Source organism: Haliotis rufescens, unplaced genomic scaffold, assembly GCF_023055435.1.
Source record: "Haliotis rufescens isolate VD_foot unplaced genomic scaffold, xgHalRufe1.0.p SCAF_11, whole genome shotgun sequence".
Lineage (NCBI taxonomy): Eukaryota > Metazoa > Mollusca > Gastropoda > Lepetellida > Haliotidae > Haliotis > Haliotis rufescens.
The window spans coordinates 10,214,352-10,240,619 of NW_025963791.1; the positions used below are offsets into that span (position 1 = coordinate 10,214,352).

Consider the following 26,268-nt stretch of genomic DNA (forward strand, 5'->3'; position numbering starts at 1 on the left):
TATCTGACTCTGGTACACTTAGTACATATCTGACTCTGGTACACTTAGGACATATCTGAGTCTGGTACACTTAGTACATATCTGACTCTAGTACACTTAGTACATGTCTGACTCTGGTACACTTAGTACATATCTGACTATGGTACACTTAGTACATATCTGACTCTGGTACACTTAGTACATATCTGACTCTGGTACACTTAGTACATGTCTGACTCTAGTACACTTAGTACATGTCTGACTTAGTACACTTAGTACATGTCTGACTCTGGTTCACTTAGTACATGTCTGACTCTGGTGCACTTAGTACATATCTGACTATGGTACACTTAGTACATATCTGACTCTGGTACACTTAGTACATATCTGACTCTGGTACACTTAGTACATGTCTGACTCTGGTACACTTAGTACATATCTGACTCTGGTACACTTAGTACATATCTGACTCTGGTACACTTAGGACATATCTGACTCTGGTACATTTAGTACATATCTGACTCTGGTACACTTAGTACATATCTGACTCTGGTGCACTTAGTACATATCTGACTCTGGTACACTTAGGACATATCTGACTCTGGTACATATCTGACTCTGGTGCACTTAGTACATATCTGACTCTGGTACACTTAGTACATATCTGACTATGGTACACTTAGTACATATCTGACTCTGATGCACTTAGTACATATCTGACTCTGGTACACTTAAAACATATCTGACTCTGGTACACTTAGTACATATCTGACTCTGGTACATATCTGACTCTGGTGCACTTAGTACATATCTGACTCTGGTACACTTAGGACATATCTGACTCTGGTACATATCCGACTCTGGTGCACTTAGTACATATCTGACTCTGGTACACTTAGTACATATCTGACTATGGTACACTTAGTACATATCTGACTCTGGTACACTTAGTACATATCTGACTCTGGTGCACTTAGTACATATCTGACTCTGGTACACTTAGGACATATCTGACTCTGGTACATATCTGACTCTGGTGCACTTAGTACATATCTGACTCTGGTACACTTAGTACATATCTGACTATGGTACACTTAGTACATATCTGACTCTGATGCACTTAGTACATATCTGACTCTGGTACACTTAAAACATATCTGACTCTGGTACACTTAGTACATATCTGACTCTGGTACATATCTGACTCTGGTGCACTTAGTACATATCTGACTCTGGTACACTTAGGACATATCTGACTCTGGTACATATCCGACTCTGGTGCACTTAGTACATATCTGACTCTGGTACACTTAGTACATATCTGACTATGGTACACTTAGTACATATCTGACTCTGGTACACTTAGTACATATCTGACTCTGGTGCACTTAGTACATATCTGACTCTGGTACACTTAGGACATATCTGACTCTGGTACATATCTGACTCTGGTGCACTTAGTACATATCTGACTCTGGTACACTTAGTACATGTCTGACTCTGGTACACTTAGTACATATCTGACTCTGGTACACTTAGTACATGTCTGACTCTGGTACACTTAGTACACGTCTGACTGGTGCACTTAGTACATATCTAAATCTGGTACACTTACTACATGTCTGACTCTGGTACACTTAGTACATGTCTGACTCTGGTACACTTAGTACATGTCTGACTCTGGTACACTAAGTACATGTCTGACTCTCGTGCACTTAGTACATATCTGACTCTGGTACACTTAGTACATGTCTGTCTCTGGTACACTTAGTACATATCTGACTCTGGTACACTTAGTACATGTCTGACTCTGGTACACTTAGTACATGTCTGACTCTGGTGCACTTAGTACATATCTGACTCTGGTATACTTAGTACATGTCTGACTCTGGTGCACTTAGTACATATCTGACTATGGTACACTTAGTACATATCTGACTCTGGTACACTTAGTACATATCTGACTCTGGTACACTTAGGACATATCTGAGTCTGGTACACTTAGTACATATCTGACTCTAGTACACTTAGTACATGTCTGACTCTGGTACACTTAGTACATATCTGACTATGGTACACTTAGTACATATCTGACTCTGGTACACTTAGTACATATCTGACTCTGGTACACTTAGTACATGTCTGACTCTGGTACACTTAGTACATGTCTTACTCTGGTGCACTTAGTACATATCTGACTCTGGTACACTTAGTACATATCTGACTCTGGTACACTTAGTACATATCTGACTCTGGTACACTTAGGACATATCTGACTCTGGTGCACTTAGTACATATCTGACTCTGGTGCACTTAGTACATATCTGACTCTGGTACACTTAGGACATGTCTGACTCTGGTACACTTAGTACATGTCTGACTCTGGTGCACTTTGTACATATCTGACTCTGGTACACTTAGTACATATCTGACTCTGGTACACTTAGTACATATCTGACTCTGGTGCACTTAGTACATATCTGACTCTGGTACACTTAGGACATATCTGACTATGGTACACTTAGTACATATCTGACTCTGATGCACTTAGTACATATCTGACTCTGGTACACTTAGGACATATCTGACTCTGGTACACTTAGTACATATCTGACTCTGGTACACTTAGTACATATCTGACTCTGGTACATATCTGACTCTGGTGCACTTAGTACATATCTGACTCTGGTACACTTAGGACATATCTGACTCTGGTAAATATCCGACTCTGGTGCACTTAGTACATATCTGACTCTGGTACACTTAGTACATATCTGACTATGGTACACTTAGTACATATCTGACTCTGGTACACTTAGTACATATCTGACTCTGGTGCACTTAGTACATATCTGACTCTGGTACACTTAGGACATATCTGACTCTGGTACATATCTGACTCTGGTGCACTTAGTACATATCTGACTCTGGTACACTTAGTACATGTCTGACTCTGGTACACTTAGTACATATCTGACTCTGGTACACTTAGTACATGTCTGACTCTGGTACACTTAGTACACGTCTGACTGGTGCACTTAGTACATATCTGACTCTGGTACACTTACTACATGTCTGACTCTGGTACACTTAGTACATGTCTGACTCTGGTACACTTAGTACATGTCTGACTCTGGTACACTTGGTACATGTCTGACTCTCGTGCACTTAGTACATATCTGACTCTGGTACACTTAGTACATGTCTGTCTCTGGTACACTTAGTACATATCTGACTCTGGTACACTTAGTACATGTCTGACTCTGGTACACTTAGTACATGTCTGACTCTGGTGCACTTAGTACATATCTGACTCTGGTACACTTAGTACATGTCTGACTCTGGTGCACTTAGTACATATCTGACTATGGTACACTTAGTACATATCTGACTCTGGTACACTTAGTACATATCTGACTCTGGTACACTTAGGACATATCTGAGTCTGGTACACTTAGTACATATCTGACTCTGGTACACTTAGTACATGTCTGACTCTGGTGCACTTAGTACATATCTGACTATGGTACACTTAGTACATATCTGACTCTGGTACACTTAGTACATATCTGACTCTGGTACACTTAGTACATGTCTGACTCTGGTACACTTAGTACATGTCTGACTCTGGTGCACTTAGTACATATCTGACTATGGTACACTTAGTACATATCTGACTCTGGTACACTTAGTACATATCTGACTCTGGTACACTTAGTACATGTCTGACTCTGGTACACTTAGTACATTTCTGACTCTGGTACACTTAGGACATATCTGACTCTGGTGCACTTAGTACATATCTGACTCTGGTACACTTAGGACATATCTGACTCTGGTACACTTAGTACATGTCTGACTCTGGTACACTTAGTACATGTCTGACCCTGGTGCACTTAGTACATATCTGATTCTGGTACACTTAGTACATGTCTGACTCTGGTACACTTAGTACATATCTGACTGTGGTACACTTAGTACATATCTGACTCTGGTACAGAGGATCTCTGCAACACTGTTATACAGTTGAACAAGGAGGAACATATCCAGGAAATCACTCCAGCACTTGAAATTCTTGTTAATATGTGTCACTGTTAAAATTTATCAATATGAAATCTTGAATACCTTTTAAAAAGGTTTAAAGTTATACAAGGATATCTTTAACATTTGGAGTACATGTGTTACTTGCAATGTAACATTTGTTCTCATAATGGCATATGTTGGTAGCATGGTACTTGACAACCAGTCAAAGCAAAAAGATAGCTGGTGAAGTCAGCATAATTGGAAACTTCAGTAGGACGCCAGCTGGGTTTGACAAGTAATTAATTTAACAAGCTTGATTGACAGCTAGGCATCTGTCACCGATACTGCAACACCTCAGCAACGATACTGCAACACCTCAGCAACATATTGCACACTGCAGGCTGTGCCATAAACCTGTGAGTCTGCTAGCATGAACATAAAAATATTAAGTTTCATTGAAGATAAAATATTCCTTGAACTAACTCAGCCACTATCCAACTAACCCAGCGGTATCCATAATGCCATTTAGTCCATGTTTAATGCATTTTCTTGGTTAACATATTTGTGGCAATTTGACTATTATTAGTTAAAATACATGTCCCTATGGACACTGGTCAAACTGTTCCATACGTAAAAAATATCCTGTAACAGCAATCAACTGTAACAAAGTGCTACGCTTATGTTTCATATAATTATGTAGTAAAAGCTATTTATGAAGGCTAGGACCCCTTTAGACTACAAACATTTTATGTATTATCAATTATTGTACATGAAGTTTATAGTTTTCAATTTTGCATGATTCAAGTACTTGTGTTTTCACTTTTTATAATCCTTCAAAGATAGTTGTCAATCAATGAAAAATGAGTGCGTGAGTGAGTGAGTGAGTGAGTGAGTGAGTGAGTGAGTGAGTGAGTTTGAGTATGCGGCTTTTAGCAATACTCAATTTCAAGGCAGGGGACACCAGAAATGGGCTTCACACATTGTACCCATGTGGGGAATCGAACCTAGGTCTTTGGCGAGCGAGGGCTTTAACCACAAGGCTACCCCACCGCCCCAACAAAAATTGAATTCAATTTTGTTTTATTCTTCTCTGTTTGAGGCTTTTCTCTCTGATTGATCAGATCCGTAAACTGAACAATAAAAGCAGTGTCATCCCAGAGGCCATCATCTCATATCTCCCTACTCATGTGATAACTCAGGTATCAGCTAACACAAGATGACAAGGCTGAACTAACTGTCATCTGCAGATATAGCTGGAGACAGTAACAAGCCTGATGCTCTCAATTACATTCAAGGTGAAGGTGCATCCACTTGGTTCCCTCTTGACAACACGTAGGGCCACTGTAACAATGACAGGTGTGACAGACAGGAAAAAATCCAGGTAACGAGCACACCTGTCAGGTTCACTAGGTTGCTCCAACTTGTAGCCAGGTCAGTTATCCTGCTGTTCGAGGTCATCCACCGAGACTGTCACTGTCACGGAAAGACGTTCCTTTTATCATTCGTGTGTTTTGCACTAAAGGCATGATCGAGTATATAAAAATAGCTAAAATAAATGGCTACAGAACATGTTTGTCACTAACTTCTGGTATTCATTCCACCTGTATTCTGGCTAATGTTCAAATATAAGAAAAATTCTTTCTTTTGGACAATTTTACCTCCACACCTAGGATACTTGAAAAAAAGGTTAAAGTCAAATATTGATTATAAAACATCTGATAACAACCATACCTATGTCTAATATTTCCTCATTTCTATCAAAACTAGTGGACCAGTCAGGCTCCTTACCAAAGTTCACCCTTTGAAGTTTCTTCAAACACTCGGTGAGGGGATTGAGACTGAGTATAGCTTAGGGCTGCAACGATACAGGAAGGTCACGATACGATACGTATCTTGATACACAATGAAACAAAAACAAGACTTAAAGCATGTCAAGACTTAACCTTTCATGATTTTGGAACAGTCAACATTATTGATAATAACAAGACTACTGAAGTTGTTAAGCTTCAAAGTGGAACTTTCTCTAACTTTTCTTCAAAACAATTCAAAGTTCAAACACCAGAAAATAATTAATGTACTTCACCAGTGATACAACTTCAAAGAATTTGTATGCAATGGTCGAAGAAATTGTATCTGAAATTATTGATTTATCAGGAATAATATATTCCAATATTGTGTTACTTTAGTTGCAACTTTTACTCTATATGTATTTATAATTATAAAAACCACAAGCGTAGCATTTTGGTACTGGTGATTGCTATTGCAGGATATTTTTACGTATGGAACAATTTGACCAGTCACCGTAGGGACTTCCCCGCGACAGGTATTTCGATTGCGAAAAATGTTATGTTGAAATATATTAACCAAATTGCCACAAATATGACTTTTAACAAGTCAAAGTATGTCATTTTTAATATATGTATCCATTCTTTAGCAACTAAAGTTTGTTTCAATGCGTCAAAAGCGGTAATCTGACCGCGGTTGCTGTATCTCTACAAACATGATTTCACCTAACTTAATGAAAACAATATTAAATGAAATTGGGAATAAATTAATAAAATATATTACAAACACATGTCCAGATATACAATGAACATGTTTTAATAACAAGATAGCATAATGATGGTATTAAATTGCGTACTTCAATTCGGTTTTGCTGACTGGTATTTCTGGTGTTATGTGCTTGCGGTGATCAGCTGATGATGTTTTTTGAGATGGAGAAAAACATCTGTCAGTGTAAAACCTGAGCTTATTAAAATTGTAAGTACATTTTGGGGAGCCATGAGTTACCGCGCGCTATAACCAAGTTAGCGGTTTATTGAAATGCACAATAGCGAGGAAAAGTTGTACTTGAGATTTGCCTTCCGTATCGTGGAGTATTGATAAATGGGCCCACGTTTTTCGTATATCGTACTGTGGGTCAAGTATCGTGATGCATCGGAATATCGGTGTATCGTTTCACCCATAGGTTATACAATGATATACAGCAATATTACAGTTTGGTGTCACACCAAGAAGATGGCAAAAACACAACCTCGGGGCTGCAAACCTGCTCAGTGAGACTGTGAATAGTGCCCTATTATGCGACAGAAATTACATTTGCTTGTAATCAACCATCTTCCCGAGGCAAGAAAGTTAACTGACTTTAAAAGTCCAGTTTCCACCCTTGCCCAACTAGGCTGGAATTCCTGGGCTTGATCGTAGCGCCACCAGTGGCTATTACGGGTTATGTCCTTTCTATGCCTCTCCTATTGACCAATCAGATTCAACCTCTCGTATCACTTGCATTTGCTTCAAACAAAACGGTGGTGCCCAGTCAAGACGATCTGATTGATAATCAAGATCTATATTGTGATAGAATGAGTCTTACATCGCGAAGTGCATCAAATCACGTGAGCACCTTGATTTAAAGCATGAAACGATTTAGAAAATATCTGTTGAAAACGAGTTTGTGGTGCACATGCTTTGCAAATCCTGCAGTCAACCAAAATCTGCATGACACTTTACGAACCGGATTTCGATTTCGGTGCGCGATTTTGATTGGACTATGCATAGACTTGTTAGTCCAGCCAAAATGTAACTCCATAATACCAGCCTAGTTTAGCAAGGGTGGAAACTGGACTTTTATAGTCAGTTAACTCACTTGCCTCGGGAAGATGGTAATCAACAGATAACTAACATTTTGTAGACATGTTTTCAGTGGAGTGGAGTGGAGTGGAGTGGAGTGGAGTGGAGTGGAATGGAATGGAATGGAATGGAATGGAATGGAATGGAATGGAGTGGAGTGTTGTTTGTTGTTTCAGCCACAGAGGTAAGTCAGAAGAGGCACAAGTCTTCTGTTCAGCATGGGTATGGGGGTGACAAACAAGTATTTTGCGGCCTCAAAGCGACACCTAATAATGAAGACACATGACACACATCTCCTAAGAACGCTTGGAAAACACTACAGGATTGTTCAGTTTAAACACAGGGAGGGCAAGAAATGTCTCTTATGCAAGTCTCACAAGAGGTTGCATAACAGTTATGTGAATGGTTACACAACCATTGTGGTTGTCAAACTGCAGTTAACACAATAAACAGACAGTCTGCTCTAAAATTCACGGCAGCTGCTGAGGCATATCATCTCTCCCATAGAAACTTGTATAGCTTGATGAAGTTCTGTATAGAGATATGCCTTTCAGCATCTTTTGAAATAGGAAAATTATAGGGAGATAAAAAAATATGTTTGTATCAGATGGAGATGGCACAGCTTGCAGTTTACAGGACTTATTCCTTTGTTGTCTGACAACCACTGTTATACTGCAGCTACATGATGGCAGCAGTTTACAGGAGAATAGTTTTATTTTATAATTGTGTAGCAGCGCGTGGAGTCATCATACAGCTGACATTCTTAGCTTGTCACGGTTGGCGCCCAACACAGGGCTGAGCAAATTCATATCAATTTGGAGACCAGTGATGATCCGGGGTAGAATAGGTCGTCAGCAACCCATTCTTGCTGTAAGAGGCGACTATGCTTGTCGTAAGAGGCAACTAAGGGGATCGGTTGGTCAGACTCCCTGACTTGATTGATGGATGTCATCGTATTCCAATGGCATGGGTTGATGCTCATGATGTCAATCACTGGATTGTCTGGTCCAGACTTGATTATTTACAAACCGCTGTCATATAGCTGGAATATTGCTGAGTGCAGCATTAAACAACAAACAAACAAATCAAATTGGAGCAAAATAAGTCTCTACTATGAGGCACAGGACGCACCTTCTGTTCACGGGGAGTATGTAGCAAAGCATGGAGTCATCCCATAGATGACATCCTGACCTTGTCAACTTCTGATGGGGTTAACCTCTTTGGTCATGTGGACAGGGTGTCCAACCTCGGATGAGAAGGTCCATGGTTTGAATCCCACTATGGGACTTGGAAATGTTATGGCCACGACACTGGCGTCCAAAGTGGGGTTGAGCTCGTTCATATTAAATTTGAGCAAAATAAATCTCCAGGCAGACCTCTACCCACTATGCCACGGAGGCGGTCAATCTCGATAAAAGCATATGTCCTGAAAACCTTGGTGTGCACTACAATTCTAACATAGCAATTGCACATGACTTAATATGGAGGATTCGTTATTGTACTCACATCTATATTAGGTCCAGCATTATCACGGAGATATACTTCATTACAGAATCTATTCAATCAGTAATGATGGCAATTGAATTGTTAAAAAAAACCTGAAACATTTAAATAGCTGTATCTAGAATCAATACCATATAACACTGTTCATGGACTGTGCCCTGATGAAACTTATTGCTCATATCATAGAGTTCTGACAATGTTATTTAAACGTACACAAATCTAGAGACCATGATGAAATATATTATGCAATATGCAGTCTTGTGTTGAGTCTATTTATATGAAGTGACATACCATTAACACAAAAATTATTATATATTTTTGCAAATCATCATCATCATCATCATCATCATTGTGATGATGTTTATGTTATTATCTAAATGATGGTTATTATTATTGTTATTATTATTAGTAGTAGTACTAGTAGTAGTACTATTATATGGTCCCTGCTGATGCAGTCACGAGCTTGTGTCATAATCAATTCGAGGATATCGACAGGCAGTGTGCGCACTCTATTACAGATACCTGACAGTGTCAGAGGTCATATCTGAACAAACAGAGGCATTGCCTCTGGACCTCACCGAGCATTAAAGAGGGAGTAGGCTCAGGTCAATTGACTGTCCCAGTCATTCTGATTCAGGACGTTTAAACACTACTTTGTTTGTCTGGCAGCTCAAATTTGTGAATCAATCCGACAGTAATGACCAAACGACACACAGACAATGTCCTAGTCTCACTCACGCCACTAACTACAACCTACAGACCTTCACTGGAAGGAGCTGCTTCAGAATAGGCTCACCACTATTCATTCAAGATAGAGTTGGGGCAACCCTATCCCAAACAGGACTAACCCTAAGGATCGTTAACATATGTAATGTATACATAATTGTTCTGGAGATATATGTAGTTTTCATGACACTATTGGCTATAACTGAAAATGAGTCCAGGCCATGATGCAAGTTCACCCTCAAACTGAATTTTCATTCATAGGTTTGTTTGTATTACTTGATTTCTTCTCCAAATTATTGGAAGTCAAAATAAACCAACGCATGTATTTTAAATATCATTGTGACTCCTTCTTCATGAATAATCCCCGAATTGACATATATACTTATCACATAAGTGATAGTACTTATCTCCAATAGATAATAGTCCATTATATACCGGTCATCATCCCACATGTCCCTATTCATGACGCAATCATGACTGGCTTAAAACATCACACAAAACAAGCGACATGGAGTCTTACGCACCAACGATATTGGAAGAGATAAACAGACATTATGAAATTATGGAATTCATTAACAGTTAATCATCCCTTGATTTCTAAGTAGCAACTGCCCCTCCTGATAAACATATTATGTATGGAATGTGCTCTTTTATAAAACAATAAATCTTTTGATGTCTGCCATGTGTCATTGATTCAATGATTGTAAGAATTCTCTTAGCTTTTTTCAACAATTTAGTGAGTGAGTGAGTATGGTTTGGTTTTTTTAACGCCGCTTTTAGCAATATTCCAGCAATATCACTGCAGGGGACACCAGAAATGGGCTTCTTACATTGTACCCATGTTGGGAATTGAACCCGGTTTCTATGGCTTGACGAGCAAACACCTTAACCACTAGGCTACCCGATCTCCCCTTCAACAATTCAAATCTAGTATTTCTGATCATAATTATGAAGGCTATACCCTAAATTGATCTCAAGACGCAGACTATACATGTATTCTAGTCAACAGGAGTTTAAGAACATGGCGACAGGTTAACTATGAAAATATTGGGTATTCCTTAACTTCCCTTGAGTACTATATTTTAATGTTTGATTATGCTTACAGGGCTCCAGATAATGTTTGGAGCCATTCAGCATATCCTCACAAGTTATCATTCACATCGGGTATTGAGTTTTCTTTGGGTATTCAAAACTGCTGACTCGGATATAATCTTGGTAATACAATAGGTGCACAGTATTTGATTTCTATAGGAGCGTAGGACAATGACAAGTGAAAAACGACAGGTAGATAACTGCCCTAATTTTTACAACTTTCGTTCAGAAATTTTGATATGTACAAATGAAAACCCACAAAGAACCCAAATATTCCCCCAATGGAACTCCCTTTTTGTTTTAGATTTCATAAAGCCTTAGAAACAGAGACGACAATGAATGAAATATCCACAATAGTATAATGGTGTTGCTTATACTTTCAACTTTCTGAACTTAATATTTCAGTTCTTTTTTTTTAGAAATCAGATATGCTTGTCTGAATGGTTCACTCATTGGTACTGCGACATTAGAAGACTTGATGCTGATTGGCTGCTTCGAGGTACACCTGAAATGGGCATTAGCATCTTATGCTTGTCTTTTAACGTAACAAAATGGTATTCCAATATGGTGACTTGGCAGACTGCAAGTCACCATATCCGACAGCGTTGATCGCTGCCCTAAAAATCAAACAATGGTTTGCCTCTTTCAGTTCAGTAACAGTTTATCCAAATTTAAGCCCAGGGCTTAAAGGACAAAAACAGGTTAGGAAGAATGGATATCCCATGTGTAATGAAACAATACTCACAAATGGAAGGAGAGCAATACTTAAACGTAAAACATGATTTTCTTTCCAACTAAAGGGTTATGATTCAAGAACATGATAAATATTGAAATGACACCTGTCTAAAAATTTGGTTGGGTGGTTTGTTGTTTAACGCCGCACTCATCAATATTCAAGCTATATGACGGCAGTCTGTAAATGATCAGTGATTAATATCATGAGCATCGATTCACATAATTGGGATCGATGACATGCATCAACCAAGTCAGCGAGCCTGACCACCCGATCCTGTTAGTCGCCTCTTACGACAAGCATAGACGACGTCTAAAAAGTAACAACAAACCAATATCGCAGCGCGTGTTTTTCATACGCCTTTACAATGTCACAATGAGTACCCAGAATATCCCCTGCATGAAGGGCCCAATGTGTCTTGAAAACGTAGAAATCTCTACCAGGGCTTAAGGTGCAATACTGGTACACATTGGCCATATAGAAGCATGCTACAATACATGATTGAGATATCCAGTGTGGGATATAAATCAATTTTTTATTTTAATCCGATGGGATTAGAAGCATTTTATTATTCTGTTTTTCAAACCAAGGGCTAAATAAAGAGGGTGCTTAAAAACGTGCAGTCCTGGATATATCCCTTTCAATTTCATGTACTGTTTTTCAATGGGAAATAATAACACATACTGTCAAGTATGATAGTAGATTGAGAAAAAGATACATGTTTGTGGACATTGTATTTACAGTAATCTAAGGTTATAACAAACTCAAATGGATCCGTAATTTTATATCGTTATAACCGTAGTTCGTTATAAGCATATATACAACATCTTTACAGAAAATGGCCGGGACCAAAAATTAAGTTCGTAATATGCGTGTTCGTTATAAACGTATTCTACTGAATACGCAAATATCGATAAATAAAAAGTGAAATGACTTTGCACAAAAAAAAAAAAATGCTTTTGAAACAAATATGCATCAATGTAAAACATAATTACAATAATATTAATCTATCGTCGGATCATACGTTTACTGAGTGACGGCCTTGTTTATCGCAATTATTCTCGCTGTTACCAGGGGTGTGGCGTCACACTGACATTGTAAATATCCAGATGATGGCCTGTTTAAGATGATAAAGTCGTCTTTTATAACTAAGTGAGATGTTTCACAGTCGTTCTTGTGATTAGAGAATAAACAACGAATGTTTCCTAAGCGTCCAAAACCCCATAACACAGAGATCTTATTATTTACCTGATGTTGCCAAACGCCACGACAAGCAACGCTATGGCAAACCCGTGTCCAATTGCTACCGCCGGGGCCGATGGGGGGCTCTTCCCTATTCCGAGGGGATCTTGGACCGCCATGCACCCCACGAACACAAACAGACACACCCCTAAGAATTCGGCCATGCAAGGTTGCAATATTTTCTGAAAAGGTCTGGATGGAGTATCATCTCCTCTGTTGATAAGGGAATCGTTTTCTTTCGACATGATGCTGTGAAATTTGATGTCCCGTCTGGAACAGATGTGTTCGACTGTCACAGTTCACGACTAGTAGCGAGTGATATACACGAACCAATGTCACTCTACAGCCTAAACAATCAGCACGTGGTGAGCTCGCGCGATGTAGGTCACGTGATAGGTTTGTTATGCAAAGCAAAAACGTTGATCTGGACTGGATGTAAGGTATTATCAAGATGTATCAGTGATAAAGCGATGAATTTCTTTCCTGCCCTTCATCTTGACATAATTTTGAAAGACATTTCTCGTTTGTTGAAATACATAGGACAACGAGGCGGTATGTTTTCTTTATATTGTAACAATCCTTTGTTCGTTTTCACTGGCGGATCAAGGGGGGTAGGCTGGGGGAGCGGAGGGGAGGGGAGGGGTGTGCGCATCACGACTTTTTCCGAACACCTTACAAATGAACACACACGCACTTATGTTTTTTCAAAACATTATTTATGCTCATGGGATTTATTGATGCTTATTTGGAAAAGTGCTGGGAAAGCTGATGTAGACTAAATGGTCATGGTATTCAAATATCATCAGTCGGCGTCAGCTTGGATATCAAGGAAACATACTGCATCCTCCTCTTTCGGATAACATTCCATAAATAGGGGCGTTAGAAGAAAACGTACACGTTTATTTATGGATAACAACTTCTGGTTTATTGTGCGCGCGCGCGCACGCACGCACGCACGCACGCACGCACACACATTATATATATAAGCGACGTTTCGATGTAGACACTAGCTTGATACCGGTGTAAGAATCTACATCGAACGTCGCTACATGCAATAAAACAGATGTTGTTATCGCTAAAGTTGTACGTTTTCTTACTTACTCACCAACTTCTAGTATGCCGATCAAACAATTACAAAGCCTTGTTCTTTATAAGTGTCCCGTGTTGTTGGGATTATTATAGGTATCCTTCACTCTCGCTTGTGACAAGATGTAACTCAAAAAGATCGTTTGTGTTTGTTTGTTTTCAGGGGCGTAGTTAGGGGGAATTAAGATGTTAGCAAAAATGTACATATTTTTCTGAAACTCTTATAATTCTTATCAAACAGCCTAAACACAAACAGACCCGTACAAGATATCTGAAACAGAGATATCACGATTATACCCTTACCATATTCTTGACATAACACGATGCTCATGAAGTCAATCACTGGATTGTCTGGTCCAGACCTGATTATTTACAGACCGCCGTCATATAGCTGGAATACTGCTGAGTGCGGCGTTAAACAACAAACAAACAAACAAACAAACAAACAACATTGTTAGTGTAGAACAGTTTCATCAATTTGAACAATGCTAGATATCTCCAAGATCTAATGCAACAAAGCAAACACAACAATGTCGAAGCAGCTTATCAACCACCGGGGCGGTCGGGTAGCCTAGTGGTTAAAGCGTTCGCTCGTCACGCCGAAGACCCGGGTTCGATTCCCGACATGGGTACAATGTGTGAAGCCCATTTCTGGTGTCCCCCGCCGTGATATTGCTGGAATATTGCTAAAAGCGGCGTAAAACCATACTCACTCACTCACTCACTTATCAACCATCGTTTTCACTGTGATAGCCGGGTCGACCTGTAATTTAGCCACAATTCATGTAACTACAACACGCGACTGAAATAAGTTTAAGTGCTTGTGCTACATTGTAGCTACGCCAATGGGTTGTTAAACGCCGTACTCAGCCATATTCCAGCTATTATTGACGACGGCCTGTATTTGTTTGTTTGTTGTTTAACGCCCCACTCAGCAGTATTCTAGCTATATGACGGCGGTCTGTAAATAATCGAGTCTGGACCAGACAATCCAGTGATTGACATCATGAGCATCGATCCACGCAGTTGGGACACGACGCAGCCAAGTCAGCGAGCCTGACCACCCGATCCCGTTAGTCGCCTCTTACGAAAAGCATGGGTTGCTGAAGACCTATTCCAGCCCGGATCTTCAAGGGTCCGACGGCCTGTAATTAATCAAGTGGACCAGACAATCCGGTGACTGAGAGAAAATATACCCCCCCCCCCCCCCCCCACCCCCACCCCCACCCCCTCCTTAATGCTAAGATCATGACAGTCATGACACGCCATGACAAGGCCCCACTCCACAACAAAGAGATCGTAGCGCTGCGACTGTCGTAAGTGCATGTCTAAGCATGTTAGTTACGATCACCTTAGCGCTACGCTACGATCGCTTTGTGGAACGGGGCCCAGCATAGGTTGCTTGGGATCCACATGAAGCCCCGTGAATTCCCGTGAACGAGGTTTAGAATAGATCGTGAGGGCATGTTCGTGATGTGATTGATTGCGGGTCATCGTACCCCGACGGCATGGGGTTTGTTCATGCTATCAACCACTGGTTTGTCTGACACGATTACTTACATGCCGCCGTGATACTCCTTCATTAATGTTGACTGCGGCCTTTAAACAACATTCATTCACTCAAGGTTGTGACCGCCTCCGTGGTCTAGTGGTAGAGCGTCCGTCCGGAGAGAGGAAGGTCCGGGGTTCGATCCCCGGCCGCGTCATACCCAAAGACGTTAAAAGACGGTACTTGTTGTTACCCTGTCTGACACTCGGCATTAAGTGGCTAAAACAAGGACTGGTCGGCTCTGTGTCAGTTTATTATATCTGACTTGGGTATTCATGTTAAACTGCGGCATGGTATCTCAGTAGGGCTAGCACTATAAATCGGCTTCAGTCCGGACTAGTACAATTAGCCACACACACACACACACACACGCACACATTTCCAAATAAGCATCAATAAATCTCATGAGCATAAATAATGTTTTCAAAAAACATAAGTGCGTGTGTGTTCATTTGTAAGGTGTTCGGAAAAAAGTCGGGATGTGCACGCCCCTCCCCTTCACTCCCCCAGCCTACCCCTCCTGATCCGCCAGTGAAAACGAACAAAGCATTGTTACAATATAAAGAAAACATACCGCCTCGTTGTCCTATGTATTTCAACAAACGAGAAATGTCTTTCAAAATTATGTCAAGATGAAGGACAGGAAAGAAATTCATCGCTTTATCACTGACACATCATGATAATACCTTACATCCAGTCCAGATCAACGTTCTTGCTTTGCATAACAAACCTATCACGTGACCAGCATCGCACGAGCTCACCACGCGCGCGCGCGCGCGCACACACACACACACACACACACGTCGCTATATAAGTGCAATAATCTTGGACGCGACGTTAAACCCTATTTCACCTCACCTCACCCCACTCACTGTTATATTGGTCGTGAGTCTTTTCATGTAGACGGGTGATATTGAAATATTCTGTACTCTCACACTTTTACGTCCAGATAGATTGAAATATATATAAATTGTAATTTTTTTATTACTTCGAAGTTATTACAATTTTGAAGTATACCTGTGTGATTCCTAAATTCCCCTTATATATCGATGAAATTGTGCCGAAAGATATATCGGCTGAATGAGAAGGGATGAGTTATTTAGGCTAAAGAACCAATTTCGTTCAGTTGTCAAAGGAAGCTAGTGAGCGATCCCAAAAGGCTGGAAGACCAAAATTCCCACGTGACCTACCCGCGCCACAATTTTTATTCATAGGTTTATTTGTATTACTTGATTTCTTCTCCAAATGATTGGAAGTCGAAATAAACCAACGCATTTCTTTTAAATATCATTGTGATTCCCTTCCTAATGAATAATCCCCCAATCGACATATATACCTGTCACATCATACTTATCTCCAACAGATTATAGTCCATAATAAACTGACGTCCAAGAGAAATTTTACCAGAGTTTGAAATCACTCTTGCTCAAAAACAACAAAACATACATGCATGAAGTAAAGTGTATTGAAAAGATCAATATATCAACATAATCAACACTGAAAATGACAATCATACCGCGACCGAGAACGACGTCAGAGCCCCCCAAAGTTGGGTGTGGTACAAAACTCGAGCTTTCAGAATCATGGACAATAGGCAGAGTACATAAACAATCGCTCACCTTCAATAACAAGTCATTAGTAGCGTGTGTGACCACCAAATGCCTCAATACACGCAAAAACTCTTCGACGTACAGACAAAGTCAGTCGTCTGATGAGGTCACGTGGGATTTGACGCCATTCTTCTTGGAGGGCCAAGATCAGTTCTTGCCGGTTGGCTGGAGAGTGTGGTCGTTGTCCAACACGACGATCCATCAAGTCCCAGAGGTGTTCTATGGGGGACATGTCGGGTGAGCGTGCAGGCCACGGCAGGACGTTGACGTTGTTGGCTGCGAGGAAGTTAGTGACAATTCTGGCTGTATGGGCTCTAGCGTTGTCATGCTGATAAATGACACCACGTGGCTGCTGTTGGAGAAATGGTAGGACAACTGGACGAAGAATGTTATCCATATAACGCTGAGCTGTCAAGTTTCCGTCAACGATGACCAGCGATGTCCTCTCCTGCCCACAGATCCCTCCCCACACCGTGACACTCCCTCCACCATATGGTACGACCTCCTGCACGCAACACGCCGCCGTTCGCTCACCCCTTCGGCGGTAAACACGTTCTCACCGACAAGTCGATTCTGTATGTTTATGTCTTCCACCAGCCCTAAACATACAGAATCGACTTGTCAGTGAAGACAACCCTCTGCCAGTCACGTCGTTGCCAACGTCGTACAGTCCGGGCCCATCTCAAACGATGTTGCGCTGTCAATAGCTGTCCTATATATTGTCTAAAAGCCCTGATTCCATGAACCCTGAGTCTCCTGGCCACTGTCTGTCGACTAACCCTGTGACCTAAGGCATTTGTCGCCGATGACGTCACTGTCAGGAAGCGATTTCGGAGGTGCAAGGTACGCAAGTACCGGTCATCATGGGGCGTGGTCACCCTGGGTCTGACTATTCTTGGCCTGTCAGCGGTCCGCCCTGTCTGTCTGTAACGTTGCATCAACACTGGAGCAACCGAAGGTTCGTGCAATATGGGCGTGGGTGGCGCACTCAGCAATATCCCAGGTATATGACGGCGGTCTTTAAATAATCGCGTCTGGACCAGACAATCAAGTGATTAATATCATGAGCATCGATCCACGCAATTGGGATCGATGACATGCATCAACCAAGTCAGCGAGCCTGACCACCCGATCCCGTTAGTCGCCTCTTACGACAAACATCGTCACCTTTTACGGCAAGCATGGGCTGCCGAAGACCTATTCTACCCCGGAATCATCCCACGTGTCCCTATTGATGACACAATCATGACTGCCTTAAAACATCACACAAAACAAGCGACATGGAGTCTTACGCTCCCACGATGTTGGAAGAGATACATAGACATTATGAAATTATGGAATTCATTAACAGTTAATCATCCCTTGATTTCTAAGTAGCAACTGCCCCTCCTGCCAACATATTATGTACGGAATGTACCCTTTTATAAAACAATAAATCTTTTGATGTCTGTCATGTGTCTCTTGTTCAATGATTGTAAGAATTCTCTTAGCTTATTTCAACAATTCAGTGAGTGAGTTAGTGAGTATATTTTTACGCTGCTTTTAGCAATATTAAAGCAATATCACGGTGGAGGACACCAGAAATGGGCTTCTTACATTGTACCCATGTCGAGAATCGAACCAGTTCTTCGGTGTGACGAGCAAACGCCTTAACCACTAGGTTACCCAATCTCCCCTTCAACAATTCAAATCTAGTATGTCTGATCATAATTATGATGGCTATACCCTTAATTGATCTCAAGACGCAGACTTTACATGTATACTACTCAAAAAGAGTTCAAGAACATGGCGACAGGTTAACTATGAAAAGTGTATATATGACTTAGTCATATGAAAAAATTGGGTATTCCTTAACTTCCCTTGAGTAGTATATTTGAAATGTTTAATTATGCTTACAGGGCTCCAGAACATGTTTGGAGCCATTCGGCATATCCTCACAAGTTATCATTCACATCGGGTATTGATAGTTTTCTTTGGGTATTCAAAACTGCTGACTCAGAGATAATCTCGGTAATACAGTAGGTGCACAGTACTTGATTTCTATAGGAGCGTAGGACAATGACAAGTGAAAAACGGCAGGTAGATAACTGCCCTAATTGTTTACAACTTTCGTTCAGAACTTTTGATATGTACAAATGAAAACCCACAAAGAACCCAAATATTCCCCCAATGGAACTCCCTTTTTGTTTTAGATTTGATAAAGGCTCAGAAACAGAGACGACAATGTGTGAAATATCCACAAAAGTATAATGGTGTTGCTTATACTTTCAACTTTCTGAACTTAATATTTTAGTTCTTTTTTTGAGAAATCAGATATGCTTGTCTGAATGGTTCACTCATTGGTACTGCGACATTAGAAGACTTGATGCTGATTGGCTGCTTCGAGATACACCTGAAATGGGCATTAGCATCTTATGTTTGTCTTTTAACGTAACAAAATGGTCAGGTATTCCGATTTGGTGACTTGGCAGACTGCAAGTCACCATATCCGACAGCGTTGATCGCTGCCCTAAAAATCAAACAATGGTTTGCCTCTTTCAGTTCAGTAACAGTTTATCCAAATTTTAGCCCAGGGCTTAAAGGACAAAAACAGGATAGGAAGAATGGATATCCCATGTGTAATGAAACAATACTCACAAATGGAAGGAGAGCAACACTTAAACGTAAGACATGATTTTCTTTCCAACTAAAGGATTATGATTCAAGAACATGATAAATATAAAAATGACACTTGTCTAAAAATTTGGTTGGTTGGTTTGTTATTTAACGCCACACTCAGCAATATTCCAGCCATATGACGGCGATCCACGCAATTTGGATCGATGACATGCATCAACCAAGTCAGCGAGCCTGACCAACCGATCCTGTTAGTCGCCTCTTACGACAAGCATAGACGACGTCTAAAATGTAACCAAAAACCAATATCGCAGCGCGTGTTTTTCATATGCCTTTAAATTGAGTACCCAGAATATCCCCTGCATGAAGGGCCCAATGTGTCTTGTAAATGTGGAAATTTCTAACAGTGCTTAAGGTGCAATACTGGTACATATTGGCCATATAGAAGCATGCTACAATATATGTTAAGATATCCATTGTGGGAGATCAATAAAAAAAATTATTTGTTTTAATCCGATGGGATTTGAAGCGTTTTATTTTTCCGTTTTTCAGACCATGGACTAAATAAAGAGGGTGCTTAAAACGTGCAGTCCTGGTAGTGAGTCAATAATTTACAGCCATACAGCTGTTATATTGCAGTGTTGCATTAAACATATGATTTACAGGTTACTGATCTAAACAGGCTTCCATATATTTTCATCAACATTCGGATTGATATTATGAACAACGGAGAACGATGATATGCAATCACCCAAATCAAAAAGCCTGAGCACCACGCTTTTCTAGTGACCCTATAATGATAACACGTACATTCGTATGTTTTGATTAATACAAGGTAATAACTTCACCTGTCGCCCTTATTTGATGGGGCAAAGGTGGTCAAAAGGGGCAAAGGTCCAACGTGGCGCAATCAGATGTGCTGCATGTATTGGTCATGGGATCGAATTTTAGATCTTAGAGTTTTCCTAGGTTTCGAATGCCATAACGCCAAACATTGCCAATCATTCAAATTGCATCATTCAGTGAGATCGGCTTTGTGACGTCACTTCCGAAGCTAAGCTTTTGTGGTATGGATCTTAAAAATGTACCCTACTAGACCGGAGATGACGGTACACTTGACAATGCGGGTGGCCCAGTCGTCTAAGGCGCCGCGATTCGCTGTGCAGAGTTGTGTCCCTTAAGCACGCCGGAAACCTATGATTGTGGGTTCGAATCCCCTTTCACCCCGATTATGTTTCTAGGTTTGTCAGCACCATACCAGTGCTCGTGGGTTTCACCGAAGTGGTAAACGTCTGAGACCTGCATCACTTCGGGCTTTCCTCCCTCATTAAGCTGACACGCCGTGATATAACTGGAATACTGTTAAAAGCGGCCTTAAACCCAACTCACTCACTCATCAACATTCAAATGCTAATCGGCTGCGAATTATATTATCTATCTCAACTTTCCTGATTAAAATCAAGGAAGAAACCGTTCAATGATCAGGGCATGTTTTCGTCAAGTTCATTCCTTTGCAACACAACCAACAGCTGATAAATCCTTTTCAAGTTCATGTACTGTTTTTCAATGAGAAATTATAACACACGCTGTCAAGTGTGATAGTAGATTAAGAAAAAACAACCGTTCATGGGCATTGTAAGTACAGTAAACTAAGGTTATAAACGAACTCAAACGGACCACAAATTTTAGTTCGTTTCAACCGTAGTTCATTATAAGCATATATTCAACATCTATACAGCAAATGGCCGGGACCAAAAATTAAGTTCGTTATATCCGTCAGTTCGTTATAAGCGTGTTCATAATAAACACATTTTACTGTATACGCAAATATCGATAAATAAAACGTGAAATAACTTTGCACAAACAAAACAAACATAGCAGCGCTTTCGAATCAAATATGCATCAATGTAAAACATAATTACAATAATATTAATTTATCGTCGGATCATACCTTTACTGAGTGACGGCCTTGTTTATCGCAATTATTCGCGCTGTTACGAGGGGTGTGGCGTCACACTGACATTGTAAATATCTAGATGATCGCCTGTGTTTAAGATGATAAAGTCATCTTTTATAACTAAGTGAGATGTTTCACAGTTGTTCTTGTGATTAGAGAATAAACTACGAATGTTTCCTAAGCGCTTAAAACCCCATAACACAGAGATCTTATTATTTACCTGATGTTGCCAAACGCCACAATAAAGAACGCTATGGCAAACCCGTGTCCAACCGCTACCGCCGGGGCCGATGGGGGGGAAGTTTTCGCTATTCCGAGGGGATCTTGCACCGTCAAGCACCCCACGAACACAAACAGACACATCCCTAAGAATTCGGCCATGCAAGGTTGCAATATTTTCTGGAAAGGTTTCGATGGACTATCATCTCCTCTGTTGATAAGGGCATCGCTTTCTTTCGTCATGATGCTGTGAAATTTGATGTCCCGCCTAGAACAGATGTGCTCGACTGTCACAGTTTACGGCTAGTAGCGAGTGATATACACGAACCAATGTCACTCTACAGCCTAAACAATCAGCACGTGGTCAGGTCACGTGATAGTTTTTTTATGCAAAGCAAGAACGTTGATCTGGACAGATACTGTATGTTCGGTATTATCATGATCTATGAGTGAGCAAGCGATGAATTTCTTTCATGTCCTTCATCTTGACATTTTTTTTAAAAGACATTTCTCGTTTGTTGAAATACATAGGACAGCGAGGCGGTATGTTTTTTTTATATTGTAACAATATGCACGGTTCCTTTTTGCTGGCGGACCAAGGTGGGTGGGGGTAGGGGAGCGGAGGGGAGGGGAGGGGGACCAGACTATCCAGTGATGGACATCATGAGTATCGATCCACGCAATTGGAATACGATGACATGCATTAACCAAGTCAGCGAGCTTGACCACCTGATCCCGTTAGTCGCCTCTTAAGACAAGCATAGTCGCCTATTACGACAAGCATGGGTTGCTGAAGACCTATTCTACCCCGGATCTTCAGGGGTCCGACGGCCTGTAAATAATCAAGTGTGGACCAGACGATCCGGTGATTGCGAGCACAAATCCGTGCATGCACGTCGCTATATGAGTGCAATAATCTTGGACGCGACGTTAAACCCTATTTCACCTCACCTCACCCCACTCACTGTTATATTGGTCGTGAGTCTTTTCATGTAGACGGGTGGTATTGAAATAATTATTTTCTGTACTCCCCCCACACTTATACGTCCAGATAGATGGAATTATATATAAATTGTAATTTTTTTGTGACTTCGAAGTTATTACAATTTTGAATTATAACTGTGTGATTCCTTAATTCCCCTTATATATCGATGAAATTGTGCCGAAAGATATATCGGCTGAATGAGAAGGGATGAGTTATTTGGGCAAAAGAACCAATTTTGATCAGTTGTCAAAGGAAGCCAGTGAGCGATCCCAAAAGGCTGGAAGAACAAAACTCCCACGTGACCTACCTCCGCCCAAATGAAATTAACTTTCGATTGTTGATATACAAAACTTTAGATTAAGAACGAAACTTTCATGATGATTATGCATCTCTGTTAAGGCGTTAAAATACTCAATACGTGATTAAATATAAGCGAGTAAGATGTTTATTGCTAAACAGGACATATCTGCGTTTCTAATGAGCTAAAGCCTAAATTCTCTCATCTGAACGTGTATAATTTAATTTGGTGGGTATATACGAATTAACTACTTGATAACGAAATGGTTTTTGAAGAATATTTATTAAACCCTCCTATTTCTGGCATTTGTACAAATTGCGCTGTCACTGAACATAATGTGAAACTGTTCTCCCACCATTCTGCTTCACTCGACTTCACATAATTCTGCTACACCCGACTTCACATAATTCTTTACACACGATTTCACATAATTCTGCTACATCTGACTTCACATACTTATTTACACACGATTTCACATAATTCTGCTACATCTGACTTCACATAATTCTGCTACATCTGACTTCACATAATTCTGCTACATCTGACTTCACATAATCCTGCTACATCCGAATTACACAAATGAAATACACTGAACTGCAAATTATACTTTGCACATTTAAAAATAATGTGATTTTAAATTCGTTGTACTGGTTCGACCCAAATAGGCACAACACACATCGCCCAAACGCATCGGTGTTGTACCTGTAATTTTTACTATCAATGCCAATGTGTTTTTGAGAAAATGCGAAAAATATAGAGCCACGTGATGTCATTGCTCTTAGAAATGCACATTTGAAATGCCCAAGACTAACATCAGAACAACGTGAGCGAGCAATTGGGATGGTCCAGATGGGGGCCACGCAAACCTACGTTGAAAGAACCTTTGGCTGTTCCTGTGTTGCCGGGGGGCACGGGTGGCCCAGTCGTCTAAGGCGCCGCGATTCGCTGTGCAGAGTTGCGTCCCTTGGGCACGCCAGAAACCTATGATTGTGGGTTCGAATCCCGGTTCGCCCCGATTATGTTTCTAGGTTTGTCAGCACCATACCCGTGCTCGTGGGTTTCACCGAAGTGGTAAACGTCTGAGACCTGATGCATCACTTCGGGCTTTCCTCCCACATTAAGCTGACACGCCGTGATATAACTGGAATACTGTTAAAAGCGGCATTCAACCCAACTCACTCAATCACTCCTGTGTTGCCGTTGGAAACCTCAGACAGACTGGAAGGACATCGGCCAGACCCAGGACAGGGAGCCCACGGGTCACTACGCCACAGGAAGACCTATAATAGCATACGTTGAACCTCCGCAACCGCTTCCTCACAGTGACTTCAACGGCAGTGAATGCTTTGGGTCGGCGGGTGAGCAAACACTCAGTGACCAGAAGACTTCGGGCAGCATGTATCAGGGGCTGCCGACCGTTCAGAGGACAGATGTTGACTGCTGAACATCGACGCAGACGAATACGATGGGCTAATACAGTGCGACGGTGGCAACGTCGGGATTGGCAACGTGTGGTCTTTACGGACGAAAGCAGGTTCTGTTTGTTTAGAGTTGATGGCAGGCAGCGTGTTTATCACTGGATTGTCTTGGCCAGACTCGATTATTTACAGACCGTCGTCATATAGCTGGAATATTGCTGAATGCGGCGTTAAACAATAAACAAACAAACAAATATTAAGTGACAAAGTAGACACAATTTATGGTTAACAACTTCTTTAATACTGTAAAGGTCACGTTTGGATAGATCCTTATACTGTTGTCAAGCAAGACTGACTTGCATGACAACGGTAGACGGATCTATATTAAAACGTCGCCTTTACAGTTTTAAAGAAGTTGTTATCCATAAATTGTGTCTATCTTGTCATCCGTCAACTTCTCAGTAATACCTATCAAACAATTCAAATATTAAGTGTCAGAGGTATTGTCGATATTACCATTCATGTCCTTGAAATCTTGGGAATGCAGAGTGTGTTTTTTCGATTTTATTTCAAGAAACATCCTTTAAAAACACATCTCTTGTACATCAAGGTGTTGCAGTGAGAATGTTCGGGAGTATTGCGTGGGGTATGACACCCATGCCATATCTTAAACGGCCCGCCGACGGGGGCACGCGTGGCCCAGTCGTCTAAGGCGCCGCGATTCGCTGTGCAGAGTTGCGTCCCTTGGGCACACCAGAAACCTATGATTGTGGGTTGGAATCCCGGTTCGCCCCGATTCTTTTTCTAGGATGGTCAGCACCATACCTGTGCTCGTGGGTTTCACCAAAGTGGTAAACGTCTGAGACCTACATCACTTTGGACTTTCCTCCAACATTAAGCTGACACGTCGCGATATAACTGTAATACTGTTAAAAGCGTCGTTAAACCCTACTGACTCACTCACTCGATGCACAGACGAAGATACTTGTATGTTGTGTGAACCGACGCTCAGGTGTGCATCACATGTGACGTCATAGACCATTGACTCAAAATACACCATTTGCCCCGTGCAGGATTTGGTGTGTAAACGTTGGAAATCACGTATAGCATACCGTGATAAGAATAAAGACACTGTGGTAACACTTGACTGGTTCTCAGTTTTGTCATTAATGGTACACAATTGAAACATCTCTTTTTAACTTACATCCTTTATCAAGGCAGGGAACCACTCACATGATTAATTCAATAAAATACCTGTATACAGTCTGACCATGGCGTCTGTAAATTGTGCTTAGTTATGAAAATTAATATTATAATTCTGATATTGTTGTTTATAAAATTAGAAGATCGTAGTTTATGTATATATTGATCACGTTTTGTTAATCATGTTTATCTTCTAAAATGTAAATCATATTCTTTTGGATATTTCAGATAATACAGTAACTAACAATTACTTGTTGTATTTTTTCAGATTTATCAAGCTACTATCTTCATTGATGTACCGACAATTGTATTTTCAATTCAGGCTGCGTAAGATATTAGTAGTCGTTAGCTAAGCATCATTAGTAAAGAGCTCTCGTCTTTTGTTAGGTTCATTTCATGGGG

General features: G+C 40.8%; 1 protein-coding gene across 6 annotated transcripts in view; it reads right to left on the reverse strand.

Moving 5' to 3' along the window:
- LOC124146358 (aquaporin-8-like) overlaps positions 1-22,308 on the reverse strand; it is a 36,407-nt gene extending 14,099 nt beyond the window's left edge. For 5 of the 6 annotated variants that reach the window (XM_048392203.1, XM_048392202.1, XM_048392201.1 and 2 more), the window contains exon 1: positions 21,964-22,308. In XM_048392203.1, the coding sequence (XP_048248160.1) occupies positions 21,964-22,205 (242 nt within the window). In that variant the 5' untranslated portion in view covers positions 22,206-22,308. Of the gene's footprint in view, positions 1-12,931; positions 13,315-21,963 lie in introns of those variants that run through there. The other variant, XM_048392204.1, reaches the window with a different exon arrangement.
- Between the last annotated feature and the right edge of the window lie 3,960 nt (positions 22,309-26,268).